This window comes from Vidua chalybeata, chromosome 8, assembly GCF_026979565.1.
Source record: "Vidua chalybeata isolate OUT-0048 chromosome 8, bVidCha1 merged haplotype, whole genome shotgun sequence".
NCBI classification, from domain to species: Eukaryota; Metazoa; Chordata; class Aves; order Passeriformes; family Viduidae; genus Vidua; species Vidua chalybeata.
In genome coordinates this window covers 33,143,168-33,169,613 of record NC_071537.1, presented here as the reverse complement: position 1 = coordinate 33,169,613, position 26,446 = coordinate 33,143,168, and the positions used below count along the sequence as shown (strand labels likewise).

At 58.2% G+C, this 26,446-nt stretch overlaps 4 protein-coding genes across 4 annotated transcripts; 3 read left to right on the top strand and 1 right to left on the bottom strand.

The window, feature by feature from the left end:
* Nucleotides 1-239: 239 nt before the first annotated feature.
* Nucleotides 240-11,060, top strand: PPA1 (inorganic pyrophosphatase 1). Its single transcript, XM_053948686.1, has 11 exons — nt 240-336; nt 472-536; nt 3,933-3,986; nt 4,415-4,534; nt 6,198-6,284; nt 6,560-6,686; nt 7,161-7,288; nt 8,722-8,807; nt 9,027-9,096; nt 10,158-10,197; nt 10,730-11,060. Exons 1-11 carry the CDS (start codon nt 273-275, stop codon nt 10,759-10,761), a joined length of 873 nt encoding a protein of 290 aa, XP_053804661.1. The 5' UTR covers nt 240-272; the 3' UTR covers nt 10,762-11,060.
* A 446-nt stretch (nt 11,061-11,506) lies between these two features.
* Nucleotides 11,507-16,311, top strand: SAR1A (secretion associated Ras related GTPase 1A). Its single transcript, XM_053949531.1, has 7 exons — nt 11,507-11,576; nt 11,918-11,992; nt 12,869-12,988; nt 13,441-13,506; nt 13,899-14,002; nt 14,487-14,618; nt 15,207-16,311. Exons 2-7 carry the CDS (start codon nt 11,935-11,937, stop codon nt 15,321-15,323), a joined length of 597 nt encoding a protein of 198 aa, XP_053805506.1. The 5' UTR covers nt 11,507-11,576; nt 11,918-11,934; the 3' UTR covers nt 15,324-16,311.
* An 817-nt stretch (nt 16,312-17,128) lies between these two features.
* TYSND1 (trypsin like peroxisomal matrix peptidase 1) lies at nt 17,129-19,154 on the top strand. Its single transcript, XM_053949189.1, has 4 exons — nt 17,129-18,102; nt 18,191-18,324; nt 18,405-18,590; nt 18,684-19,154. The coding sequence occupies exons 1-4, from the start codon at nt 17,129-17,131 to the stop codon at nt 18,893-18,895; spliced, it is 1,506 nt and encodes a 501-aa protein (XP_053805164.1). The 3' UTR covers nt 18,896-19,154.
* Nucleotides 19,155-19,644: 490 nt separating this feature from the next.
* SPOCK2 (SPARC (osteonectin), cwcv and kazal like domains proteoglycan 2) lies at nt 19,645-25,479 on the bottom strand. The gene is made up of 11 exons (XM_053948485.1): nt 25,233-25,479; nt 23,018-23,026; nt 22,772-22,817; nt 22,380-22,494; nt 22,191-22,293; nt 22,002-22,110; nt 21,806-21,925; nt 21,501-21,719; nt 20,597-20,659; nt 20,322-20,459; nt 19,645-20,238 (listed from the first exon to the last, which is right to left on the bottom strand). The coding sequence occupies exons 1-11, from the start codon at nt 25,446-25,448 to the stop codon at nt 20,093-20,095; spliced, it is 1,284 nt and encodes a 427-aa protein (XP_053804460.1). The 5' UTR covers nt 25,449-25,479; the 3' UTR covers nt 19,645-20,092.
* Between the last annotated feature and the right edge of the window lie 967 nt (nt 25,480-26,446).

The window sequence follows — 26,446 nt, the reverse complement described above, 5'->3', positions numbered from 1 at the left end:
CCATTCCCAGAGCCGGGCAGAGCCATTCCCAGAGCCGGGCAGAGCCATTCCCAGCCGGGCAGAGCCATTCCCAGAGCCGGGCAGAGCCATTCCCAGCCGGGCAGAGCCATTCCCAGCCGGGCAGAGCCATTCCCAGCCGGGCCGGACCATTCCCAGCCGCGCCGCGTGGCGCGGGGCGGTCCAGGTGCGCGCGCGCGCGGGCGGCGCCTGCGCAGTGCCCCCCACCCCCCCACGCGGCGGCGGCGGCGGCGAGCGCGGGCGCGTGCGCGGCGATGTCGCGGTACGGCGTGGAGGAGCGCGCCGGGCCCCACAGCCCCGAGTACCGGCTCTTCTTCAGTGAGTGCTGCCCCGCAACCCCCCCGCAACCCCTCCTGCCCCTCCGCACCCCGCCAGCGCTCGCCCGAGTCCGCCCAGGTGCGAGCTGCCGGGGTGTCCCCGCGGCCCCTGACGCTCCCTCCCCTTGCCTTGCAGAGGATGCCGCCGGGCGCTACATCTCCCCCTTCCACGATATCCCCATCTACGCGGACGCCGGGAAGGTAAGAGGAGGTCCTGAAACACGCGGGGGATCGGGGAGTCCTGAAACATCCGGGAGATCCGGCGTACTGAAACATCCCTGGGATCAAGGGATCTGGGAACGCACAGGGGAACAGAGGTGCTGAAACATCCAGGAGATCAGGGGATCTGCGAACATCCCAGGGCCCAGGGGATCTGGGAACACACAGGGGATCAGGGAATCTGGGAACACACAGGGGATCAAAGGATTTGTGAACACACAGGGGACCAGAGATGCTGAAACATCCAGGAGATCAGGGGATCTGCGAACATCCCAGGGCCCAGGGGATCTGGGAACACACAGGGGATCAAGGGTCCTGAAACATCCAAGGGACCAGGGGATCTGGGAACACACAGGGGATCAAAGGATTTGTGAAGACACAGGAGACCAGGGGATCTGGGAACATCCTGGGGACCAGGGGATCTGAAATATCCAAGAGACCAGGGGATCTGGGAACACACAGGGGACCAGAGGTGCTGAAACATCCAGGAGATCAGGGAGTCCTGAAACATCCAAGGGACATGGGGATCTGGGAACACACAGGAGACCAGGGGATCTGGGAACACACAGGGGACCAGGGATCCTGAAACATCCAAGGGACCAGGGGATCTGGGAACACACAGGGGATCAAGGGTCCTGAAACATCCAAGGAACCAGGAGATCTGGGAACACACAGGGGACCAGGGGATCGGGGAACACACAGGAGACCAGGGATGCTGAAACATCCCAGGGACCAGGGGATTTGGGAGCACACAGGAGCTCAGGGGATCTGGGAACACAAAGGTGATGTGGAAACACATAGGAGATCAGGGAATCCTGAAACATCCAAGGAACCAGGGGGTCCTGCAGCCTGAGGCACCCGGGGGAGGCTCACCCTACAAGGAATGGGTTTCTTGCCGTCCTGGCCTCGGGTGGAGCGACCCAGCAGAAGAGAATGGATGATCTCATTCTCATTTTTTGCGTCAGAGATGCGAGTGGTTGGCTTGAGCTCACCCATGCAGGCATTTTGGGTTAGCAAAGCAGAAAACTGCTTTTTTTGTAATATATACCCCCATTCCTGTGGGGGCTGCATGATATTTCAGGCTTGGGGTTTGGCTGCAGTGTAATCCGACAAAGAACAGAGGGTGAAGATGAACAGGTTAAATTCCTGCTGTAACATCTCCTGGGACCTCTTGCCTGGCAGAACCTGCCCCTTGCAGTGCTACAGGGCTTTCACATCCTTCTAGCCGCCAGTGGTTAGTCAAATTAGGCTGTTCTGAGTAAAAAATGGCCCAGCTTCAGGAAATCAAAATGCTTGTTTCAGTTTTCATTTAATGTTTTTTTCAGTGGTACCTCGGGCTCTCTGACTGTTTCCTTTACTGTTGTAGCTTGTTTCTTTCTCTGACTATAAAGCTGTGCAGCTTGGGAAATGTAGTGGAGCCACTACTACTTGTTAGAGAGAGCTGAAATTCAGAGGTGGGGAGTGGTTCTGGGAAAGGAAGAAAGAATATGCAGAGCTGAGAGATGAACCTCTAGAAAGCAGCTGATTGAGCTGCTGAGGTGGAGGTGATGGAGTTACCTGAGGTGCTCTGGGAAGTGTCTAGTGGCTTTTGCCTTCACGGAGGAGAAAAGATGGATTGTGGTCATCAAGGACTCAACAGTGGCCGAGTAGGGAAGCAGTTCCCAGTGCAGGTGCCTGGCAGATAACCCAGCCAAGGAAAATCCAGATAATGCCACGCTTTGCAGGCACCTGCAGAACAGGGGAGGAAGGAGCAGGGGACTGAGTACAGAGGTGAGGGGGAGTTCCTTGAACTGGTAGAGCTTAACAGGGGAAACTGGTGTGCCCTCAGGCATGCAGTGCTGCTGCCAGCACCTCTGTGCCAAGTCATTAAGAGAGAAAAGTCCCACTAGCTGAAGGTCACAGTCCCCGAAGTTACACAATAGTGCTTGTCCCATGGGGCTCTCTCTGTGGCTGGAGTGCCTCAACACTGAGGTTTTACTCATCACTTAGCAGGTGGGCTGCCAGCTACATTACAGGGCCCGGCTCAGAGCAAAAGGTTGTCCCACTCTGTCTGGGCTCCTTGATCTTTATCCTCAGACTCCTAAGACGCTGAGAGGATTGCAGATTGTGGTTTTTTCAGTCTCAGGCTGTTGACCTTACCTGGACCTGTGTCATAGCAAAGGGATGACCTTGAGCTGCTCTCTGTGTGTCTTTGGCCAAGTTGGACCATGGGGAAGCTTCAGTCCTCACAAAGATGCAGCCCCAAGTCATCTTTCCCTGCCTGCAAAGCCAGAAGCTCCCAGCCCAGCCTGTTCCACTTGCCTCATTCCTTCCCTCGAGTTAGGAATAAAAGTAGTTCTGTGCCTTTCTGCAGGCAAAATGCAAATGAGCAGTGACCCCCTGCAATTAAGGGGTTGTAGTAAAGCTCTGCTAGGGAAGGGTGTGGGCAAAGTCAGTGATGTAACAGCACTTCTTGCGCAATATCAATCCAATTATGGGGCAATACAGGTTCGAGGGACTTTGCCATGCTAATACTGCTTAAGGTGGGGATTAGAAACTTTGCCCAGGCCAGGGAGCAAGGTTTGACTTTTTGTTAAAAAGCCATAATCTCTTCAAACAGCAGATGTTAAGGTTCAGGTGTGGAAAAGCTTGTTTCCTTGGAGAGGAGGCTGACATTGAACTCTCAGCCCAGCTGGATCAACAGGAGATGTTTTCAAGTGTCACCTGTAAACAAGATACAGTGAGAGGTGGTTCTGCATTTCTCCCCCACGTTTTTATCCTCACACCATGCCACTAGCAAGGTCTGCTTTTATAGGAGTGTCAGCCTGGAGAAAGGGCACCCTTCTCTACATTATGACTAGAATATTTGGAAGTGATGGTCTCACTCATTCAGGGCAGTACATAGATACCCACACTATTAAATAGATGGCTTGTCCTGTTGGTCTTGTCTTTTCTGAATGGCCAGAGTGGCTCTTTCTGGAGCATGAAACACTTTGTATTTAATAAATATGGCCCAAACTCCGTTTTGTTATGTCCAGGGTAGTTTCTATGCAGCTATTTGCCATTGGCTTAACCTGTTCCTGTAGCCTAGGAATGTGATGGGGATGTTTGTAGGTGACAACTGATGGAGAACATGTGGGAACCTCAATCTGGCCTTTGGGGTGTTTCATGGGATTCAGCTTGGAGTGATGACATGTGACTGACTGGGCTACTGGACTTTTATCAGCTGTCTCAAAATTAGCACTGGGAAAAAAAAAAAAAAACAAACCAAAACAAAACAGCAGAAAAAACATGGTTTCAGGTGAACTGGCTGGTTTTTGTGCTCACTTGTATGTGTTCCCTAGTTTAAAGCGTGGCCCCAAGATTCCTTGCCACTCACTGCTGTTTTGCTTTCTTCAGAATGTGTTCAACATGGTCGTGGAGGTACCTCGATGGACAAATGCTAAAATGGAGGTAACTACATTACAGTTCCAGCCTTAATGCTTGGCTTTGCCAGTCCCTCCTCAATTCCACCTCTGGAATTGGAGTGGTTTCTACCTGTCAGCTAGTGGTTAGAAGTTAGTGGTTTCTAACTTCTCCTGCTTGATGCTGGAGGTCTGGTGTGCAGGCTGAGATTGCAGATGTTGGAATGCTGTGGTGTTCTCCCATGGCTTCTGGTTAAAGCAATATCTTATGGCTCTAAACCCCATGTGATTCCAAGGCTTGTAAGTCTGCTGGAAACCATATCCCAAGGGATGGCGATGCAACAGGAGGTGTCCAGTATCTGCTGCTGGCATCAGCATCCTCTCCCGGTCTCTTGGCTTGTCAGTTCCATTAAAAAAAAAATTACTCTTTTATTCATAAAGGGTAAAGCAGAGGGATTTATGTAACTTATCTTTCAGATTTCCACAAAGGAGCCCTTAAACCCAATTAAGCAAGATGTGAAGAAAGGGAAACTGCGGTTCGTAGCAAACGTGTTTCCCCACAAGGGCTACATCTGGAATTATGGTGCCATCCCACAGGTACTGTGGTTTATCCCAGTGGCTCATCGCTCCTGGTGGGGAAGAGGGAGGGTGCCTGCAATTGCCACTGTATTAATGAGCAAAAAGGTCAGCAGAGAGTCTGGTCTGTTTGCGGCTGGATATATTGCCCTGCTGAGGGAGAGAACCTGTCAGGAAAACAGGGGTATTTTAAAGCAGAAATGCCAAGTTTTAGGCTTCTAGCTGATGTTCTAAACAAGCTCCCTGAGGATGAGGAGCTGCTGCTCATCCTCAGCTGCTCAGAGTTCAGCTGGGCAGGAGCTGGCAGGTTCTCTGTTGCTGAAGGGAGCTGTCATCGTGCATCTGGCAATGCAGTGCCTTCAGTTCCTGCCTGGCAAAGCACAAGGCTTTATCCTGATGGTGCAGGATTTAGGCTGAATCTTTATGGAAGACTCTTCTTGCCAACGCCCACCACTGCACAGATGTGCTTTCCCAGAAACAGCTGGCAAGGTGGGACCACGATAGTGACATCTGGACATGTGCTCCTAAATGCCTGGGGGCTGCTAGATAAAGAGAGACTTCAAACAGGGCTGTTTGCCTCTGATGTTCTCTAAGGCTGGGGTTTCCTCCAGAGAAACAAGCTGTCAGTGACAGATCACAGGCAAACACTCTGAATTCGGTATTTGTGCTCTTGACAGTAGCACATGTCGAGTGTTTTCCCCACGTGGCTTAACAAGTTGAGTTGTTTCCTGCTTGAATGGATTCTGCTGCCTGTTTCTTTGTGCACAGTTGTGTCTTTTGAAGCCTTTGCTCTGTCATGTGTTCGTGGATCAAAGGTGTTTATGCATCAAAGAGCTTAACACTTCCTGGTAGAGAAATGTGATAGTGTTTGTGAACGGCCCCACAGCTCCACCCAGGTGTCAGAACATCTTCCTGAACACTCTGGATCCATCACAAGGTCCTGACTACACTGGTCTTGCCCTGGTACACAGAAGTTTGGGAGGAACATTCCTTTTTATATCTCAACCCCCTTAGGAGTACATGTTCCTTATGATGCAAGTGGGCATGGAGTGCTTTTCACTCCTGATCAGGAGCGTGTTTTAAACAGCTCTTGTTCTTGGAGTCAATTAATTGGCCTCTGGAGTCATGTCCTTCAATGTGCACTCACCACTGTGGGTGAGATGCGCTGGGGAGCATAGTGAGACTCCACATTCTTATCACTTCTCCAGGGTTAACAGTATCTTTAATTGTTTAATTAAAGGGAAACAATACACCCTGTCTGTCTTCCATCTCTGCTGGACTGCTATCTGGAGTTCAGGAAACTTCTGCTAAGGAATGAATAGGGAGAGAAACAGGCAGGAAGCCAAATCAACAATTGACCTTTATAGATGTGAACTTCACCTTTAGGCAGCTGTGGGACAGAGGAGGATGTCTGGAAAGTTGTTGAAAGGGGGTTTGTGGGTAGGAAGGGGCTGCTTAGCTTTTGGAAGATGAGACCTTTTAACTTGAATTCAAACTTCCCAGGCCCCAGGGAAACGGTAGCCCAAATACCTGACCTGGCAGCAGGTGTGAAGTGGGCCATCCTCTGTTTATTCCAGGCAACTGCATGCCCGAAATAAACCTGCTTTTTACTACCTCTTTAAACCTGTGAGTTCTTATTCTCACGTGTGGTTGATTTTGGTGTTGGTTTGGGATTTTTTTTCAGACTTGGGAAGACCCAGGTCACAAGGATGAAAATACTGGTTGCTGTGGAGATAATGATCCGATTGATGTCTGCGAAATTGGAAGCAAGGTAACGCATCCTAAATGACTCCTGAAACGTGTAATTAATGTCTCCAAAGCCAATTATCCAGGGACATCATTCATTTCCTACCTCTCCTCCCTTAACAATGTGATGTTTCCCTCTGCTGCCTCTGGAGATTGTTGCTGAGATGAGCCAGGGCTGATGAGCTGCTGACAGCCAGAGCTAATTTCATGGTACCTGGCTGCTTGCTGAGCCCCTGCACAGCCTCCTGTCGTGCACTCCTGGGTGCACTGGGATGGACAAGAAGGCCTTTGTCCTTGCAGGTCTGCTCTCGGGGAGAAGTCATCAAAGTGAAGGTGCTGGGCACGCTGGCTCTGATTGATGAGGGAGAGACAGACTGGAAGGTCATTGCTATCAACGTTGAAGACCCCGAAGCAGCCAGCTACAATGGTGAGTTACAGGGGGGAGGAGCAATATCCGTGCTTCCCTTCCTCCCATGAAAGCCTGCAGGAGGTGGGGACAGGGCTTGCTCCTTCTGTGCTCTGCTATCAGTCAGATGTGATGCTGGAAGGACAATCCTAGAGCAAAACATTTCACTGCTGTTCGGCACGTGTGGCCAATCCTCTGCACAGCCTGGCATTCCAAACACAGTGGAAGGAAAGTGATTGTCCCCCAAGGCTCTAATCCAAGCTGTTTAAATGTGTCCACGCTGCTGGGGACACACATCCTGGGGATGAAACACTAACTTCCCTGCCGAGATACTCGCTGAGTCTTCAGGGAACCTGTCTGAAATGTTGCTAAGGCTCCTTGGGGAGGGGCTGAAAGAAGCACAGCCCAGAACAACTCAGCAGAGCCACAGAAATTCTCTTTTTCATTACATTCTGTTACTGTTTCTGGCTAACAAACCCCCATGTCCCCTGCCAGACATCGAGGATGTCAGAAGGATGAAGCCTGGATACTTAGAAGCTACTGTGGACTGGTTCAGAAGATACAAAGTACCTGATGGAAAGCCAGAAAACCAGTTTGCTTTTAATGGGGAATTTAAAGGCAAGGTAGGATCACCTTCCTTTGCGCAGAGGCACTTGGTCCAAAACCTGAGCTCAGGCTGTGTGAGGACACGAGCGAGTTGCTGAGATAATGGATTTTTATGGGGGTGCTGATAGTTGATTTCAGTTCATCCTGCTGTTTTTTTTCCAGCCTAATGAGTACAGGAATACCAGAAAAAAAAAAAAAAAAAAAAAAAAAAAGCCTGGGGTTATCACTGTGGTGTTGTTGAATATTTTTTTCATGTGGGATCACTTCAGGGCTGGGAGCCTTTGTGTCAGAACCAGGTGGAAAACACCAGGTTTATTTCCTCCAGGTCTGGAGCAAAGGCAGCTTGACATCACCCTTTGCCTCCCTTACCCATTGGCTTTGTTCCACTGCAACCTGGTGCAAGTTAAACTTAACTCAGGAGTTAAAACACTTCTTCCTTCAGGCATGAAGTGTTCCCTCACACCCTGTGAGTAAGGCTCTGCCTTGGCAGCACTCTGCTTCATCTCTGGGTTGGATCAGATAAGTTACTGCTCCTGAGCAGGTGAAATCCTGTTTTGGTGTCCTCACTCCTGCCCTTCCTGGAGTGCCATGTGGGGTTTAGTGAGGTGACTCAACTGCCAGAGCTCCAGAGGTGGTGCAGATGAGGGGAGTTCTTCCAAAAGCCCTTTCTGGGAAAGAAAATGGAAGTCATGAAGGACTTGTCCCCTTTGGCTGTAGCACAGTGCTAGGTTGGTCAGGCTGGAGCACCTTGTTGCCCCTCAGGATGGGTGAAACCCATCAAGGAAACTGGAAAATCAGGATAAAGAACCTCACACATGCTCTGCAGTGTTTTATTTGGCTTGGTTTGGTATCAAACCAGGACATTTAGTGCCAGTGTTCACACCAACAAAGAACTGTGTTTCTTTGTTGTGTGTTTCCTTCTCCAACTGACAGGTTAATGCATGAGCATATATTTATTGCTCATTTTTAAGGAAAGAGGTTGATATGCCTGGAAACAAATTCATTTTTAAGTAGTTGCAAAGCCAGATCAGCTGCATGTCTCTTCCTGCTGGTCTGAATTATTTGCCTGGAGTAGAAGAGAGCTCCTGGACAGGCCTGGATCAGCAAGCTGCTGGAGACAAACCGAGTGGGAGGAGCAGCAGGGTGGAGGTGCTTTTATAATGGAGCACTGGCCCGAGACTGTACTCAGTTTCTTTTGGCCCCGAGCTCACTCTGTGACCTTGGCAGATCCTCCCATCTTGAAAGCAAAACAATTCTCCTGCACAATCCTGGTTGTTTCAGCTGCTGTGTGCTGGGAGTTTCTGCTCTTCCTGAATGGCACCAGAGCGGAAGAGGTTTCTTCCAGCCCCTTCCAGAGCTGTCTAACATCAGCTCCTTGTAAGTGATAGTCTGGAGAAGGTGGTGTGGTGCTTCCACATAACATGATGTTTGTTCTCATCTCCAACTTCAGGATTTTGCCCTGGATGTCATCAAAGGCACCCACGAACACTGGAAAGCTTTAATAACAAAGAAAACTGACGGAGGGGAGATCAACTGGTAGGTTAATGCTCGTGGGAATGTGCACCTTCCCCTTCCCTAAACTAAAAACCCTGGAACATCCCTTCCTGAGGAGTGCCATGCTTTGTGTTAGCTGCTGGCTGTCTCCCCAGGCCTTCTCCCTCCACTTGGCAGCTGCAATGCTTAATATTCCATTATTTAATGGTCCTGGGGGGAGGCTGGGCTTGCACGTTCTCACAAGTGCCCAATGTCTTCCAGCACCAACCTGACGGTGTCTGACAGCCCTTTCTGCTGTAGTCAAGACTGTGCAAAAGCTACTGTGGATGCAGTAAGTACCAGTCTGAGTGGCCAAATCCCGGTGTTATTATCGGGAAGAACGGTGCAGTTTGTGTGGTGAGCTGTCCTCTCTGTGTGAACGGCACATGGCACGCTCAGAATGTTTTTGGGTGCTTCTGGTTAAACAGGATGGATGTGGAGCAAACCAGACATTCCTCCAGAGGCTTCTCCCTGCCCTTAGTCATCCAAGAGATGGAATCCCAAATGGAGTTTGCATGGAGGGCTAAACTTCTGAGCTGTAGCTTGGCTGTCAGCTGTTCTGAGAGGGTTTTTAATATTTGGGCTCCCAAGAGCTTCACAGTACAGGTCTCCCTCTGAGAAAAGAGAGTCTAATTCCCCAGGGATTTTGCAACTTCAGAATGAAGAGCTTGACATTCCTGGTGCAGTTCTCCTGTCCAGCCTCAGGAATTGTGTCTCCCTAGACTTGAAGAGTACTGCTGTTGGCAACCTGAAAGGGCTTTGAAAGAAAAGGATTTTCCTGAAAGGAAAATTGAAGTGCAGATCTTGCCTCTCTTCCATAACTGGAAACCTGAGTCTCTTGTAGCTTTGGAGAGACCTTTAAAACCATTGTGGTTTTTTTTTTCTAAAGTGCTGGTATCCCAATTAGGGGTCTCAATGAGGTTTTTGAAAGCCCTCATGGAGGATGTGTCACCAGACAGGGATTTTCTCTGTCTTTTTTTGCTGAATACCGGGGAAAGCTCTTCAGAGGAGTTCTCAGAGAGCCCTTCGTGCCTCTATCCCCCCTTATTTTTTAAACCAACGCTGTAGGTTTAAAAAAAAAGCAGCTGCCTGCACCTGTGTATGGGAACTGCTTGTGCTGGGGGTCAGATGGCCCTGGAGCCTGCACTTGGAGGAGAGCCCCTCGGGCATCTCTGGAATGGGGAGGCTCCAGGAATGACAGGATGCTGCACATGAGCTCAGTTGTCCCCCCCACAGCTGACCAGCTGCCACAGGGGCTTAACCGGTGCTCAGGAAAGACTTGTGCAGCCCTAAATGATGTGTGGAGAGTGAAGGACACCTCTGGTCTCTCTGCTAACACCCTTCTTCTTTCAGGCACCGCCGTGTAAAGCTGCCAGCCCCATCCCACCCGAAGGTGAGCCTCAAAACCCACTCTGACATCCCAGTACACAGCAGGGGCTTCCTCAGAGGAATTGTCCATAGGAAAATGAGGGTCTGAACTAAACCTGGATGTTGCTGTAGCCAGGGCAGGGCCCAAAGGCAAGCTGAGGGCGGTGTTGGGAGCACAAAGAGGAGCTAGGTTGACACTTCCAATCCCTTCATGGGGAATAAACCTGTGGAGAAATGTGTGTTTCCCATGTGGGCATGAGAGTTGGAGGCTTTGCCTCCCTGAGTCAGCTGAGCCAGAGAGAAGCCTGGCTTGCTGTCCTTGCCTGCACCAAGTCATGGATGCTCCTAATGGCAGCCTGAGCAAGGCTGACTGCTTTGGGAAAACAAATCCACATAAACAGGGTTGTGCCAGAACCTGTTTGCTGTGCTGAGGAGCTGTTGCCAGGAGCAGAGGAAGCCCCTGAGCTGGAGGTGACACATACACACTGCCACGTAACTATTTAATAACTGGGTGGCTCACAGGGGACTAACCCCCTCCTTTTTGCTCCCCCACACAGTTGACAAATGGTTCTACTACCAGAAAAACTGAGTCCCGAGGATGGTGGTGAGACATCTGTGTCCTTCCCACCGAGGAGCTGCCACACGCAGGAATAGACCAGAAAAATAGCTTCAGTGTCAGCAAGAAGACCTTGCCTGTAACTTTGCTGATTAGAATTCCATACCTAGCAGTGACTTGTCTGCTGAGGCCTGGTGGAGGCTGGAAGAAATAATTTATAAAACCCAAACACCCTGCTTGTGCACCGTCATGTGGTGTGCTCTAAGTCATGACAGGAGATCGCTCACCTGGGACGTGTATGGATGCTAGAAATAAAAAACTACTGAAATCCAGGGGCTCCCTCTCCTTTCCTTCCCTGGAGCTGAGGGGTCACAAAATCACAGGATCACTGAGGTTGGGAAAGTGCTCAGAGATCATCGAGTCCAGCCTGTGACCGGTTCCCCACCTTGGTACCGAGTGCCCCGTCCAGCCTTGCCTCAGACACCTCCGGGACGCTCACTCACTCCTCCCTGGGCCCCCTCAGTCTCATCACCCTTTCCGTGGAGAAATTCCGCCTCATGTCCAACCCGGCGCTCCCCCGGAGCAGCTGGACACCACGTACCTCCGGCGCTGCCCTTTGTGACCGGGGGGGTTACCGGGGTAGCTCGGGGCCGCTCTCGAACCCGGCTCCCCGCGAGGCGCGGGCGGGTCTCGAACCCGCGGCTGTCCGGGCGCCGCCCGGCGCGCTGGGCCAGCGGGGCCGGAAGCGGGCGGGGCGCGCGCTGACGTGTTTCCGGCGGGGCGCTGGCGGCGGCCGCGGACGGGACTCGGCGGCGGCGGCGGCGGCGGCGGCCCGGGGGCAGCCGGGGGTGAGCGGCGCGGGGGCGGCCGCGCGGGCCGGCCGGGCCCGGCGGGGCGCTCAGCGGGGCGGCGGGCTTCTGGCAAGCCCGGGCGAGGGGCGGTGGCGGCGCGGGGGGTGACACGCAGGCAGAGCGGGGGCGGGGCGGGGGCCAGGCCTGGCCGCCCGCCCTTGAGGCCGGTCCCCCTCACCCCGGTGGCCCCTCATCCCCCTGTCTCCTCTCACCCCCGTTCCCCTTCGCCCCCGCTCCCCCAGACCCCTCCCGTTCCCGGGACCTCGGACCCCCCTGACCGCGGCTCCCTTGGAGCACCGACGCTTTGTAACTCGGGGTTTGGGATTTGTCCCCCGCAGGCATTTTATTTCCAGAGATGTCTTTCATCTTCGAATGGCTCTACAACGGCTTCAGCAGCGTCTTGCAGTTCCTAGGTAATGCATCAGCAGCCCCCTCTGGGTGGGTTTGGCTCCTCCCGTTGCCAGTATCCCATAAAAGTCGGGGGTTAAGGTGGTGCGCAGCAGCTCTGGCCAGTGCAAAGTCTGGTGAGGAAGCTCTGTATCAATAAAGGGGCTTTTACACTGGTGCAGAGAAACTTTGGGAGTATTTGGAGGCGTTGGGCTCCCACTCAGGTGTTTCTCTTGCCCTTTAGAAGCCTGAGAGCAGCTGGGCTGTCCAGCCCCAGGCAGAGGTGCTGCCTTGCCAGGGAGGGAACCCTGTCCTCCTCCTCCTCCTCCTCCTCCTCCTCCTCACAGAGTCCAGGATTCCAGTGGAGCTCCTTGCTGGAGGATGGGGTGCCCATTCTCCTGATCCCCTCTTGAAGGCAGGATGAGAGGGCCGGGGTGAGAAAAAGTCCCGTTGGAAACCTTTGGGAGCTTTCCTGTGGCAGACACAACAAAAATCAGTTTACGCCAAGAAAACAATGCGCTGTTCCCTGCTGTGCACTTTTTCCTGGACAACTCGCTGCTGTCTTTTATGAGTTTGTTCAATTTTCACATCTTTTGAGGAGGCAGATTGATCCATAACACTCTGCTTGCACGCTGTCCTCTGCTGCTAGTACAGACCTGAGGAAAGAATGGAGTACTCACGGGCACACGAGCTTAGGAAATGTCCATTGCTGTAAACGTGCCTTGGAAGGAGCCTGTTTGAGCTGTGTGTGTTTTCCCTGCTGCCCCGTGTCCGTGCTGGAAGTGTGCACAGGTGGCAGCAGAGCTCTGGGAAAAGGACTTCCCCAAAAAAAGCAGCGTGGCGTTCTGGCTCCGGATGAGCCCGCTGGAGCTTTCCTCTTGCTTTGTTCCCTCTCCTCGCAGGTTTGTACAAGAAGTCCGGAAAACTGGTGTTCCTGGGGCTGGATAACGCAGGGAAAACCACTCTGCTGCACATGCTCAAAGATGACAGGCTGGGCCAGCACGTCCCCACGCTACATCCCAGTAAGTCTCCCTGGGAAAAGCCTCCCGGCGCGGCGTTTCCTCTGCAATTGTGGGGACACGGTGTAGGAGGACACCTTGCTGGCAGCTCTGCCTGGGGGATCTGAAAACTCGAGCTGCACTGTGGTTCCCCAAGCTGAAGTGGATCTGTGTTTTCCTCTCTAGAAGTGCCCAGGAACTGGTGTGGCTCAATTAATAGAAAGGGAAGATTTTCCTAATGAAAAGCCTAATAAAGGATAATATTTGCAGGTTAAAAAAGCTTCAGTGGGAAGCAGGAGAAATTATTTTGTGCCGCTAGTGGTTTTGGGAAATGGCTCCATTTCAGCCACTGAATTCCACAAGAAGTTTAGGGAATTCCTTGTTGGAGGAGCGTGTGTGATGCCAGCACGAATGCCCAAGAAATTCTGTCACACTTTCCTTGTTTTCCTGAATCCCACCTGTGCTTTCCATTTCAGCATCAGAGGAGCTGACAATTGCTGGAATGACCTTCACAACTTTTGATCTGGGTGGACATGAACAAGGTGAGGAAAAAATGACCAAAAATTGATCCTGACGAGTGTCAGCAATTAGCAGTGCCTAATTACTTGTTGCCTGGATTTATTTATGGAGCAACACGTGGAAGCAACCTCCTGGCTGTAGGATTGCTTGGAAGGAAATGCTGCCAGTTCATGCCCTGCTGCCTGAACTATTTTTAGCTGTGGAGGACTCTGATGTAATTTAGTTTGAATAATTGATGGATTTTTAGTTATGCACTTTCCAGAAGTTTTAAACACAGTTTTTTTGCTATTTTATACACAAAACTATTGGAAGGAAGACAGCCTGGTTAAAAAGGCAGCCATGGTTGCTGAGGCTTGGTGGATTTTTCCCTCTGTGGAGATTTCACGGGGCCATGTTTGTCCCTTGTGTTTTCCAGCTCGCCGGGTCTGGAAAAACTACCTGCCTGCCATCAATGGGATTGTCTTCCTGGTGGACTGTGCAGATCACTCACGGCTTATGGAATCCAAAGTTGAGCTTAATGTAAACACACTTCTCTTGTTTCCCTTCTCCAAGACCTCTGATCAGCTAAGTTATAAATAACAGCCATCTCTCCCAGAGCTGGAGGAGCCTTGATGTCCTTGCTCTGGGTTGGCCAAAGGCACTTGAGTTCAGGGGAGGCTCAGGGTGGACAGCAGCAGGAATTTCTCCATGGAGGGGGTGCTCAGGCCTTGGCAGGGGCTGCCCAGGGAGCTTTGGAGTGCCCATCCCTGGAGGTGTCCAAGGAAGGGCTGGAGGTGGCACTCAGTGCTCTGGGCTGGGGACAAGGTGGGCACTGGGCACAGCTGGGACTCCATGGGCTGGGAGGGATTTGCCAGCCTCAGGGATCCTGTGAGTCTTCCACATGAGTTTGGAAGCCCCAGAAAGGAGCCCTTGTTGGTCACAGAGCTCAAACAAAACCATTTTCTTCAGGCAACGACTCCTTTTTCTACCTCTCTGCTCAACTCTTGTTGGCTCTTGCATGCAGGCGTTAATGACAGACGAGACAATATCCAACGTGCCAATCCTTATCTTGGGGAACAAAATCGACAGACCAGAGGCCATCAGCGAGGAGAAACTGCGGGAGATCTTTGGGCTCTATGGACAGACCACAGGAAAGGTAGGGAGGCATCCAAATCTTGGATTGGCACGGGCAGGGAAGAGCTTGCCTGCTTCCTTGCAGGTTGAGCCCTGATCGAGTTGTTACTGGGAATTTGTCCACTAGTTGGTCAAGGTCAATCAATGATAATAATGATGATGTGCCTGAAGGGAGCCTAAGAGAGAGAGACTGTTTAAAAGCCATGGAGTGATGGGACAGGAGGGACTGGCTTCCCACTGCCAAAGGGCAGCTTCGGATGGGAAATTGGGAAGAAATTCTTCCTGTGAGGGCGGGGAGGCCCTGGCACAGGTTGCCCAGAGAAGCTGTGGCTGCCCCATCCCTGTTCAAGGCCAGGTCGGACGGGGCTTGGAGCAGCCTGGGATAGAGGGACCAAGCAACGGGGTGGAATGAGGTGATCTTTAAGGTCCCTTGTAACGCAAACCTCTGACGCTGCCCTTGGGCAATTTTTGAGGCTGCTGGGATGTCCAAAATGCAGCGCACACACGAAGGGGCCTGCAAGAGGAGCCTCCCCTGGATGGCTGTGGCTCACTGGGCGCTTCCCTGAGGGCACCAGGGGTGCAGATGTGACTCCTGTTTGGATTTCCCCAGGGAAATGTGCCACTGAAGGACCTGAATGCACGCCCCATGGAGGTGTTCATGTGCAGCGTGCTCAAGAGGCAAGGCTACGGTGAGGGCTTCCGCTGGCTATCGCAGTACATTGACTGATACTGGCACGGACACGAGAGTTTCACTCCTCTGGACTGATCCTGTTCACTTCAGCTTCCTATGGACTTTTCTATTAGAACGTGGAAGGCTTTCCAAGCGCATACTGGCGTTGTCCAAGAGACTCCTGGTTTTCCGGCTGCCCTTATGGCACAGTGGTGACACCGCTCTTTTCCACGTGGCGGGGAGGCAGCGCCGTTCCTGAGTTGTCCCTGCCGGTTGGGTGACGGCGGGGCTGCTCCGGTCTGGGAAGGCAAAACTCTGCACGCTGCAATGTAACAGCTGAAAAAGAGAGCACGTCTCACCACTGTGGTTAATTGACTTCAAAAACAAACAAACAAAAAACAGAAAAGGAAAAAGCAATTATATTTTTTAAAGAAAGTGTTAATGTAAATGGCGTCCCTTCTAACTTTTTAGTTTAACGTTCATCTTGTTTAGTCCAGAGTCTGGTTTAGGGTTTTTTAAAAATATATTTAACGGTATTTAGGTATTTCACAGATTACTGAACCAAGGTATCACGATATTAGAAATCCTCAATAAACATAGCATTTGGGCTTAACTGAGCTGTAGGGTGGCTGTGCTGTGTCACGCTGACCGACGACGGCGCGGTGCCGTTGGGACTGAGGTGTGCAATCCCAGCTTCTTTAGTTTACAGGGATTTTTTTTTTTTTTTTTTTAACTAGTCGGGGAGGAGCACCTGGTGCAGGTGCTGGGGGTGGTGTGCAGTGGGAAGGGGCTGCCTGGCTCCCCCTCAGGCCAGACCCTCCACTGAGGATCCTCTGGCCACACCATCACAGTACGAACCACGGAGCAGTTTTGTTGTTGTAGCATGGAAGCGTTTGACATTTGCATATCATAAGGTGATTAATGTAGACTAAACCGGTTTCTTTTATACTCTCAACGGACTTTTTTTTTTTGTCTGAAGTTTCATTGCTGTCTGGCACTCATTTTCAGTTCAATAAAGACATGTCTCTCTCCTCTGAAGGGGCAACGAGCCTCAGTCTGGCTTGGTGTTTGCTGGGCCTTGGGGCCATCAGAACACCAGCCACAGAGTTCCAGGAGCACTTGGACAATGCTCTCAGGCACAGGGTGGGATTCTTGGGGCTGTCCTGTGCAGGGCTAGGAGCTGGACTCAATCCTTGTCACCCGCAATCAGCATAGTCATTCAATGGTTCCATGGTTCTGTGTGTTCGTGGTTCACAGTGCAACGAGTGAGGGAAACTGAGGCAGGATGGAAGAGCCGCTTGCCTCTGGGCTGGCAACCAGGGAGAGCTCGGGCTTTGCTCTTGGTGTAACGAACCCACACCAAGCCCGGACAGCCAGGAAGGGACTGGGGGGGAAAAGGGGAGTGGAGGCTTTGGCTCTGACTCCTGGTATTCGGGGGCGATTTTAGCTCTCCCAAAAGTTTTTAGTTTTAGAATTTTAGTTCTCCCAGTCCCGGTACCTCTTTTGGAAATAAAGTTTGGTACTCGTTTGCGCAGCGGGTGAGGTGGGAAGCGAGCGTGGCCGTGGGGTGTCCGGGCCGAGGGTCCCGGGGAGGGAGGGCCTGTGCCGAGGGCTGTCCCGAGGGGCAGCGCTGGGCCGTGTGGCCGAGGGGCGGCTGCGGGCCGAGGGTGCCGATTGTGCCGGGCTCTGACGTGCCGGGGGAGCGGGGCCGGGCCGGGGGCCGCGCACCGCCCGTGAGGGCCCCGCGGGGGCGTGTCCGCCACGTGCGCGCCCCGCCCCGGCCAATGGGGAGGGCGCGGCGCGGGGCCGCAGCCAATGGGCGCGCGGGGCGGGCCCGGGGGGCGGGGCGGGCGGCGGCGGCGATGGCGGCGGCGCCGCCGTGCTGCGCGGTGCGGGTGCGGGCCGCGGGCGGCGGCGATGGCGGCTGCAGCGGGCTGGTGCTGAGCCGCCGCCCCGCGCTGGTGCTGTGCCACGCCGCCGTCTTCGCCCCGTTCCTGCGCGCCGGCCCCGCCGCCTGGGCGCGGCCCGCCGCGCTGCCGCCCGCCGCGCTCCGGCCGCGCCCGCGCCTCAGCGTGGTGCTGGGCGCCGAGGCCGGCGGGCTGCGGGAGCTCGATGCGCGGCTGCTGGCGCTGGTGCCGTGCGCGGCGTTCCGGCGGGCGCTGGAGCGCGGCCTCGGGCGGGCGGAGCGCTGGCGGTTCGGGGCCGTGGAGGAGGCGGGCACCGACCCGCGGGCGCTGCCCTGGTTCGCCTGGCTGCGGGTGCCCGGGCTGGACGCGCCCGAGGGCGGCTGGGCGGCGCGGGCCAGCGCCGGCTGCCTGCGCAAGGGGCAGGCGCTGCTGGCCTGCGGGTCCCCCTTCGGAGACCTGTGCCCCGAGCTCTTCCTCAACACGCTGAGCCGGGGGGTGGTCAGCAACCTGGCGGGCGAGGAGAACGCCCTGGTGCTCACCGACGCCCGCTGCCTGCCCGGCACCGAGGGCGGCGCCGCCTTCGTGCCCTCGCCCGACGGGCCGCGCGTGGTAGCCGTGATCGCCGCCTCCTTCTGCTGGAAGGGCGCCGAGTGGGTCGGGCTCACGCTGCTCTGCTCCCTCGCCGCCATCCTGCGCAGCAGCGCCGGTGTCCTGGGCGAAGCCGGGATCGTGGTGCCGCCGGTGCCGGCGTGGGTGGCCGCGGTGCCAGCGAGCGGCGGGCAGGACCCCCTGGGCTGCACGGCGCTGGTGGAGTGCGGGGCGACCTGGGGCTCCGGGGTGCTGCTGGCGCCGAGGATGCTCCTCACCTGCCGGCACGTCGTGGAGGCCAGAGCCCCGCTCCATGTGACACCGGCAGCCGGCCCCGGCCAGTGAGTGCGGCTGTGCCGCCCCCAGCCTTAACACCCCGACCCCGCGTGTTCCCCGCCGTGACATCTCGCTCGTTAACCGTGTCCTTAGGGATGCCGCCGTGCTCAGGGGACGTGTGGTGTTTGCCACCGAGGAGTCGTCCCCCTTCGACGTGGCCGTGGTGGAGCTGGAGGAGAGCGTGCCAGGCTTTGTCCCGCCGTGCCTGGCCAACACCTTCCTCCCAGGTAAGCACCGGGGGGACACGGGCTGTTAGGTAGGGGCTGCCTCGCCCCCTTGCACGCATCTGCTGCCTCTCCCATCCCAGGAGAAGAGGTGAGCGTGGTGGGCTTCGGGGCGCTGGGGCAGGCGTGCGGCCCCTCGGTGACAGTGGGGGTGCTCTCGGCCGTGGTGGCGGTGGCTGGGCGCCCTGTCATGCTGCAAACCACCTGTGCCGTCCACGGCGGCTCCAGCGGCGGCCCCCTCGTCTCCTCCCGCAGCGGATGCCTCATGGGTAAGCCAGGGGTCTCCCCGTGGGCAGGTGGGGGGTCCCATGGGCGTCCCCCGGGCGGACCCAGTGACGTGGGCTTCACTCCCTCCCCGCCAGGCATCGTGGCCAGCAACACGCGGGACACCGGTGCGGGGTCCACCTACCCCCACCTCAACTTCTGCATCCCCATCACCGTCCTGCAGCCCCTCGTCGCGCGCTACCGCCGCACCGGCGACCCCGCCGCCTTCGCCGAGCTCAACCGGGTGGGTGAGGGGGTGAGGGCCACTTGGCAGCTCCAGCAGCGGCCACGACCCCCCAGCAAGCTCTGACCCTCCTCGCGGGGGTCTTGTGCCAGGGACCGAGGTACCAGGGACTGAGGTGCCAGGGATGGGGCTGCCACGTCTCCTCTTCAGCCCGGTGGTGTGGGGCCCAAGCACCTGCACTGCACAGTGGAGCATGGGCACCCTGGGGCAGGGGATATGGCACAGTGCCTCTGACAGCTGCTGACAGCCCCAATCTGGGGAGGAGGTTTGGGGTCTGTGTTACTGTTTTATTTTCTCCCTGGGGCCATAAATGCTGTGAGTTAAGGCCCTGGTGTCCCGTGTGCTGAGTGGCTGCAGGGGGGGTGGTGGAGGCCCTCACTAGGGTGTGGGTTGGGTTCTGGGGGGCAGGCAGGTCCTGTAAGGGATATTCTGGGTCAGAGCTAGGATTGGGTTGGGGGTCTTGTTTGGGCTTGGGGTAAAGCATGGGGAGGGAGGGCAGTTCTGATTCCTTCCACGGCTCCAGACCCTGTGGAAAGGCGTTTTGTTTGGGCTGCTGGAGAGGGTCAGGAGCTGGGGAGGGGACGTGTCCCTGGGGAGGGGGGCCAGTTCCAGCTTCATGGCAGCAGAGTGCAGGAACCAAACCCAGGGCACTGACAGGGGGGGCACTCCCACCCCAGCGTGCTCCCCAGCCCTGCAGTGCCCGCTCACTGGAGGGCACAGCAGCACCACCACCCCCTCCCCAGGACAGCCCTGCAGGGCCAGTGGGTGCAGGGGAGGCACGGGGGGTGCCAGGGGGAGGAACGGGCGGGCGAGTGTTTGACACAGCACGGGGTATTTATTTCACAGCCGCTACACAACGCCGGGGGCCGGGGCAGCCACGCAAGCACAACATGAGGGGGGATGAGGGGAGGAAGGGGGGGCAGCTTATCTATAAGGGGGTTTGTTGGGGTGCTTTTTTGTTTTTTCCTTTTTTTTTTTTCCCACTTTTATTAGCGCCATTTGCCCGGTTGAAGACCACGCAGCAGCACACTAGGCCTACAAGGCTCTACCCAAAAAAAAAAAAAAAAAGCTCAAATTCGCATAAGAGCGGCCCCCCCGCCCCGCTCGCCCCCTCCCCAGGCGAGCACCCTGTTGCCACATCCCACACGGGACCGGAGGGGGGAAGCACCCACCCCATGCCACACCGGCAGCGGGGGGGTCACGGGGACCCCCAGCTGGGGGGCTGCCTCCCGGCCGTGCCGCCCACCGGGCTCTCCTGCTCCTCTACCAGATGTAGCCGCCGTCGTCGCCCTCGCCTGCTTCGCCCTCCTCTTCCTCGCCTTCCTCGCCTGCCTCCTCCGGCTCCTTCTCCTCCTCATCCTCCCAGCCCACGCTGCTCCCGAAGTCGCCCGAAAAGCCCGTTGCTTCATCTGGTGGGGCGAGGGGCAGAGGTTCAGGGGCGGTCCCGGGGCTGCAGCCCCGTCCCCAGGCGGGCGCTCCCCGCAGCTCTCACCGCAGTCGGGGCTGCCGTGGCCACGGGTGCCCGTCAGCTCGGCCCCGTGCTGGTCCACGCACCAGCACTCGCCGCCGCCCGGCTCGCACTGTGCCCGCCGGTAGTAGCCGTCCTCATCGCAGCTGGGAATGAAGGTGCCTGCAGGGAAGCGATGGCCCCCCACCCCCCCCCAAACACGTGCAGTGCCAAAGCCCCCCAGGGAGATCCCCATCCTCATCCCGGCCCGGCTGCGCGGGGCACTGCTGGGGGAAAGGGCCCTGGGATGCCCCACTCACCCAGCTTTTTTTTGGTTGCTTCTTGAATCTGGATCTTCTCCAGCTCCCTGAGACAGGGCGGCTCTGCAGCAGCACCACATGCTGCTCTTAGGGTGGGCATGCAGCCCCTCCAGGACGGGCAACCCCTCACCCCACACAGTGTGCACCCCCAAACCCACAGCACTCATCCCTGTGGTGTGCATCCCCCAGAACTCCAGGTCCCCCCATGGAGTGCAATCCCCCGGCACCATGGAGTGCATCCCCCCGGACCCCACAGCATGCATTCCCCATGGTGTGTATCCCCACGATGTGCGCCCACCCTGGCCCACGGAGTACATCACCCACCTCCACAGTGTGTATCCCCCAGCCCACGGAATACATCCCCCAGCCCCACAGTGTGTATCCGCCTGGCCCCATGCTGTGTGTCCCCCACAATGCACATCCCCCTTAACCCAAGATGTGCTTCCCCATGACCCACAGCATGCAACCCCACATGGTTTCCAGCCCCCTCAAACCCTGTGGTGTATCTCTCCCCCTAAGGCAAACATCCCACAGCCACCCCAAACCCACAGCAAGGATTGCCCATTACCCCATGACATACATCCCTGCCCCACACACGCTAACCCACAGCATGGCTTCCTTATGACCCCATGATGTACAGCCCCACTCCCAACTCCAATCCCATGATGTACATCCCACACAGCCCAGTCCCATCCCACAGCATGGATCCCCCATAACCCCACGAGGTACAACCCCGATCCCATAGCATGGATTCCCCATAACCCCACGAGGTACAACTCCACCCCCACAGCATGGATTTCCTAATCCATGGCATGCATCCTTCAGGACACTCTGTGCATCCTCCTGACCCCGTGGTGTCCAGCCCCCGGCCCCTCAGTGCCATCTCCCCGCTGCCCTGACGCACTTTCCCTCCAGAAGCAGAAGCACCACTCGGGAGCAGAGACGCGGCCGTCCTTGGAGGTGTCACAGGAGTTGAAGAAGGCGCGGATGCACACCTCGTACTTGTCCAGGTTGATGGCGGCCAGCTCGGCCGCCTCCAGGAAGAGGTCCCCGCTCGTGTCCAGCCGGGCGAACATCCACCCCACCGCCTCCTTGCAGGTGGCTGCCACGCTCCTCTCCAGCGCTGCAGGGCAGGATGAAGCCCGTGGCTGCCCGGCCCCCCTGGGGACAGCAGCCCACGTCCCCTCCCCGTGTGGCAGGGACAGGTACCCGAGGTGGGGCTGGCGGGGAGCCCGCCGGAGCCGTTCTGCTTGGCATTCTCCCGCAGGAGCTGGAACCAGTCGCGCAGACGGTCACCCAGGTCGGCCAGATCCTGCCCGGTGCACGGTTCTGTGGGGTCCAGCGGGGCAGCGTCAGGCCGGGCAGAGCTCGGGGACAGTCCCCCGGTGCCCTGCGCCCCACTCACCTTGTTTGCTGTCGCCGGCAGGGCTGTGCGGGGTCGGGCAGGGGCACTGCCCCTCGCACCGCACCGTCAGCTGCTTGCTGGCCAGGCACGCCTGCTGCTCCAGCTTGCACTGCGGGGCGGCAGCGGGACGTCGGCGGGGGGACACAGGGCACAGGGCCCCGTCCCCGCGGCGGGTGCCGCTGTCCTTACCGCCGAGCTGTAGGTGTGGCCGTCGGAGCCGCAGACGGCAGCCACCGGGGCGGCGTGGCAGGGCTTGCAGCCCCCGTGCGCCTTGGGGCCCAGCGGCTTGATCCTGCACGGGGTGAGAGGGTGCTGAGCCCCCGCCTCGGGCCCCCCTTCTCCTGCCGCCGCTCGGCCCCGGCGCCGCCGCGCTCCTACCTGTGCTCCAGCTTCTTGCGGCTGATGCACATGGCGCGCTGGTAGCCCTGCGCCACGCACACCTTGTGCCGGCTGCACTTCACCTTCTGGCAGGGGTCCTTGGTGGTGTCCAGGGCTGGGGGGGGGCACAGAGGGACTGGGGCAGGGGGGGACGCCCCAGGGGAGCCCCGGCAGCGCTGGCCACCGGCCGGCCCGGCACAAAGCGCCATTCGGGCTGCAGCTGGGCAGCCGCCTCGGCACCAGCTGCTGCCTCCCGGCTCGCACCGACCCCAGCACCGCTCCGAGCCGGAAGGGGAAAGCCCGGGGCGGGTGCAAGCAGAGAGTGCGACCCCCCGCCATACTGACTGGCACCGAGCCCACTGGGCCCCATCCCAAACCCATCTCAGCGGTACCTTCATCCCCGGGCTGGTTGTCCTCCCAGCTCTTGATGTAGTCATCCTGCGAATTGGGGAGAGCCTGCGTGAGTGCAGGTGGCAGGAAAGGTGACACCGGGCCAGGCGTGCCATCAGCCCGCTCGGGGCCACCGGCCCGGCTCCCGCTGCACACACCCCCTGGGCACCCCCACAGCGGGAGGGCAGGGAGCAGGGACGGGGAGCAGCCTCCCCCCACAAGCGGGGTGTCACCCCGTCGGGGCTCACCTCCACCTCCTGGTGGCACGGCAGCGAGATGGCCCAGCCGGCACGAAGAAAAGAAAAAGAGAGAGAGAAAGAGAGAGTGCCCACCGTCAGCTCTGGGACAGCACAAAGCTCTGCTCCCGGCCCCAACCCACAGTGACAGGCACCCTCCCCCGACCTTCCGGGGCCCAAAGCTCTTGCCACCAGCCCTGGATATCACTGGCACCGACCACCAACGTGCTCCCCCATCTCTGGCTTAGACCTGTAATCCTGGACAGCCTTTATACAGGATAAAGCCTTCCCCCATCAGCCAGCTGGGAAAGGGATGGAAATGGCATCGGGTGGACGAAGCCCTTGGGAGCCCAGTGAGGACCTCAGGGGATGCCCATGGTGCTGCCACCCTGGTTCTTCAATCGTGAGCCCAGAAGGAGTGGGCCAAGATGGACGTCGCTGCCTGGGGAGGCAGAACTGCTCCCACAGGACCCCGAAAGCACCCCGGGGGTATGGGGGAGCAGCAGGGACTCAAACCCTCCCAGCAGGCAGCATCGCCCGCCCCACGGGATGCTCCGGGGTGAGCTCTGCGATAAGGCAGGAGCATCCCTGCCGCCCTGGAGAGGGTGGGCAGGGTTTGGGATGGCAGCTGGAAGCAGCGGCACGGGAGGCAGCTCTGGAGGGGATGTCTCGCTCCAGCACGGCGGCGTTTGCACCGCAATCGATAGCCGCGTTCCCGTGCCGTGATTGGTAACACTGCGGCGCCCGGCAGCTCCCTGCGGCGCGGGTCTCGCCACGGCCGCCGGCCGTGCTCCTCCCCGAGCATCCCCCCACCGGCGCTGCTCAGTCGAAAACCCCACAAATCCATGGATTTGCTTATTAATCCAAGCTAACCGCCAGTAGGGCTGCACCCCCCCCCAGCGCGGCAGCCGTGCCACAGCAGGGTGGGCCCCACGTGTGCAGCCAGCGCCCGGGGATGGGCATCCCTCGGCCCTGAACCCCCCCGGGGACGCTCAGTGCCATGGGGGCACATCTGCAAGTGCTCCCGTCGAGCACCCGCAGCCATCCGAGGTCCGAGGTGCCCAGTGCTGGCATTGGCCAGCGGGGGTGTTGCAGGCAGGGGTCTCCAGGGGAGGAATTTACACCTTTGCACCCTCATCCGTGCTCTGACCCTCAACTGGTTTATTTCGGGGGTTGTGCTCCCTGCCCTGCGGGAGGCATACCTCCCTTGCTGCCATCCATCCATCCATCCATCCATCCATCCATCCATCCATCCATCCATCCATCCATCCCATCCATCCCATCCATCCCATCCTCCCTGCCAAGGTGAACCCGAGTGTGCATCTGAACAAAGACCAGAGGGGCTGGCTCGGGGTGGGGGGGCGGCTCGGGGTGTGCCCCCTCCCCGCCTGGCTGCTGCAGGTGTCCTGGGTCTCCCTAGGATGGGGCTGCAGCACCGTGTCTCCCACCCTGGAGGACACGAGCAGGAGGTGTAAAACGAGCCCAGGAAAAACCCCGACCGCCTCGTAATATTAAGGGCTGCAGCTAAATGCCATCGAGGCTGTTCACAAGGGCTGCGTAACGGGGAGGGGTGGCAGGATCCCGAGCCCGGTGTGCCAGGTGTGCCAGCGCTCCTCCAGCAGTGCCTGCATCCTCATCCTCCCTGCCTCGCGTCCCCCACATCCCCAGGGGTCACCACCCCGCGGAGGCAGCGCCGGCCCCGGCTGCGGCACCGCGCGGGGCTCCGGAGACAGCCCGCGGGGCTCGGGGGAGCAGGAGTCCCGGGGGATGCTCGTGCCCTGACAGGGGCTGGACTGTCTCCGAGGGTTTTAGGCCACGGCGCAGCCCCCGCAAGGGGCGGGCGGGCCCTGCCTGCACCCCCATGTGGGGCACGGGGAGATGGTGCAGGGGACAGCACCCCGGACACCGGAGAGGGTCGCTTTGGGATCAAGCCCTGGCTATGGAGGCACTGGCATAAGCCACGCAGCTCTGGCGTCGGGCAGGGAGGCGGCGGCGCTGCCGGAGCCGGTGAGCATCCCCCGGGTACCGGGGCCGGCAGCCGCCCACGGCCGCGGCGGGATGCGGGCACGGCCGAGCATCCCCGGGCGCCCGCGATGGGGCCGGGGCCGGGGCCGGGGAGGGTCGCGCTGCGGCAGCCGCAGCGGCGGGGCGGGGAGTGCGGGGAGGGGGCTCCCGGTGCCCGGCAGCGCGTCCCGTCCCCCCCGCCCCGCTGCCGGCGCGGACTCACGTCTCGGAAGCGGTTCCAGTGCTTGATCCTGCCGCCGTACTGGGAGATGGACGAGAGCCACTGCTCGTCCTCCATGAAATTGCCGGGGCTCTCCCCCGCCGCGGCGGGCCCGGGGCCGGTGGCGGGGCCGGCGGCGGGCCCGGGGCCGGCGGCGGCGGCGGGCAGGAGCAGGGCCAGCAGGGCCAGCAGGGCGCGGCGCCCGCCGCAGCCCCGCATGCTGCCGCAGCGCCGGGGGGAGCGGGCGCGGTGCGGAGCGGTGCGGTGCGCACGGGGAGGCGCCGCCGGCGAGTGCGGCCGCGGGGCGGCACCGGGCGGCACCGGCGGGAGGGCCGGGGCGGGGCCTCCGCCGCGCCCGCCGCACCTGCGCGCCGACACCGGGGCGGGGGAGCCGCCGGCACGGCTCGGCACGGCACGGCACGGCCTCAGCACCGGCCCACCTTCTCTCCCCATCCTGCACCCCCGTCCCTGACCTGTCCCCGTCCCGCGTCCTTCATCGTGCACCCCGCATCTCCTGCCACACCCCCATCCTGAAGTCCTCGTCCTGCACTACTGGTGCCTACCGCGTCCCCATCCTGCATCCCCTGCCATACCCCCTTCCCGCATCCTCCATCCTGCATTCCTGGTCCCTATCCGGTCTCCATTCCACATCCCCCATCCTGCATCCCCTGACACACCCCTATTCTGCACCCCTCATGCCCGGTCCATACCCTGTCCCCACCCTGCATCTCCCATCCCCATCACATCTCCATTCTGCATCCCCCATCCTGCTTCCTTGGTTCCTACCCAGTCTCCATCCCACATCCAATGTCCTGCATCCCTTGGTCCCTGCCATGTTCTCATCCCACATCCCTGCCACATTTCTGTCCTCCATCCTCCATCCCTCATCCAGCACGCCTGGTCCCTGCCAGGTCCCCATCTCACATCCTCCATCCCCTGCCACATCCCCTTCCAGCACCAGTCATCCCACATCCCTCATTCTTACCATGTATCCATCACACATCCCCCATTCCTTCCACATCTCCAACCTGTATACCCCATCCTGCATTCCCAGTCCCTATTGCACCCCCATCCCACAGCCCCTTGTCCCTGGCATGTCCCATCCTCCAGCCCCTCTCCTGCGATGCCCACACTGTGGTCCCCATTCCTCGGCCATCCCAGCACAGCATTTTAGGGTCCCAGGGAAGACTCTCCCCAGTCCCAAGGTTTTGCTTTTG

Excerpts from the sequence above, each read along its gene's own strand:
- SPOCK2 (XM_053948485.1), bottom strand. The coding sequence starts at position 25,448 with ATGCGGGGCTGCGGCGGGCGCCGCGCCCTGCTGGCCCTGCTGGCCCTG. Across the intron at positions 21,926-22,001 it reads TGCCGGCGACAGCAAACAAG|AACCGTGCACCGGGCAGGAT; the intron begins GTGAGTGGGGCG and ends TGGACCCCACAG. Across the intron at positions 20,239-20,321 it reads CCACGGCAGCCCCGACTGCG|ATGAAGCAACGGGCTTTTCG; the intron begins GTGAGAGCTGCG and ends TCGCCCCACCAG.
- PPA1 (XM_053948686.1), top strand. The coding sequence starts at position 273 with ATGTCGCGGTACGGCGTGGAGGAGCGCGCCGGGCCCCACAGCCCCGAG. Across the intron at positions 537-3,932 it reads TCTACGCGGACGCCGGGAAG|AATGTGTTCAACATGGTCGT; the intron begins GTAAGAGGAGGT and ends TGCTTTCTTCAG. Across the intron at positions 8,808-9,026 it reads GACGGAGGGGAGATCAACTG|CACCAACCTGACGGTGTCTG; the intron begins GTAGGTTAATGC and ends AATGTCTTCCAG.
- SAR1A (XM_053949531.1), top strand. The coding sequence starts at position 11,935 with ATGTCTTTCATCTTCGAATGGCTCTACAACGGCTTCAGCAGCGTCTTG. Across the intron at positions 12,989-13,440 it reads CGTCCCCACGCTACATCCCA|CATCAGAGGAGCTGACAATT; the intron begins GTAAGTCTCCCT and ends TTTCCATTTCAG. Across the intron at positions 14,619-15,206 it reads ATGGACAGACCACAGGAAAG|GGAAATGTGCCACTGAAGGA; the intron begins GTAGGGAGGCAT and ends GGATTTCCCCAG.
- TYSND1 (XM_053949189.1), top strand. The coding sequence starts at position 17,129 with ATGGCGGCGGCGCCGCCGTGCTGCGCGGTGCGGGTGCGGGCCGCGGGC. Across the intron at positions 18,103-18,190 it reads CCGGCAGCCGGCCCCGGCCA|GGATGCCGCCGTGCTCAGGG; the intron begins GTGAGTGCGGCT and ends CCGTGTCCTTAG. Across the intron at positions 18,325-18,404 it reads GGCCAACACCTTCCTCCCAG|GAGAAGAGGTGAGCGTGGTG; the intron begins GTAAGCACCGGG and ends CTCCCATCCCAG.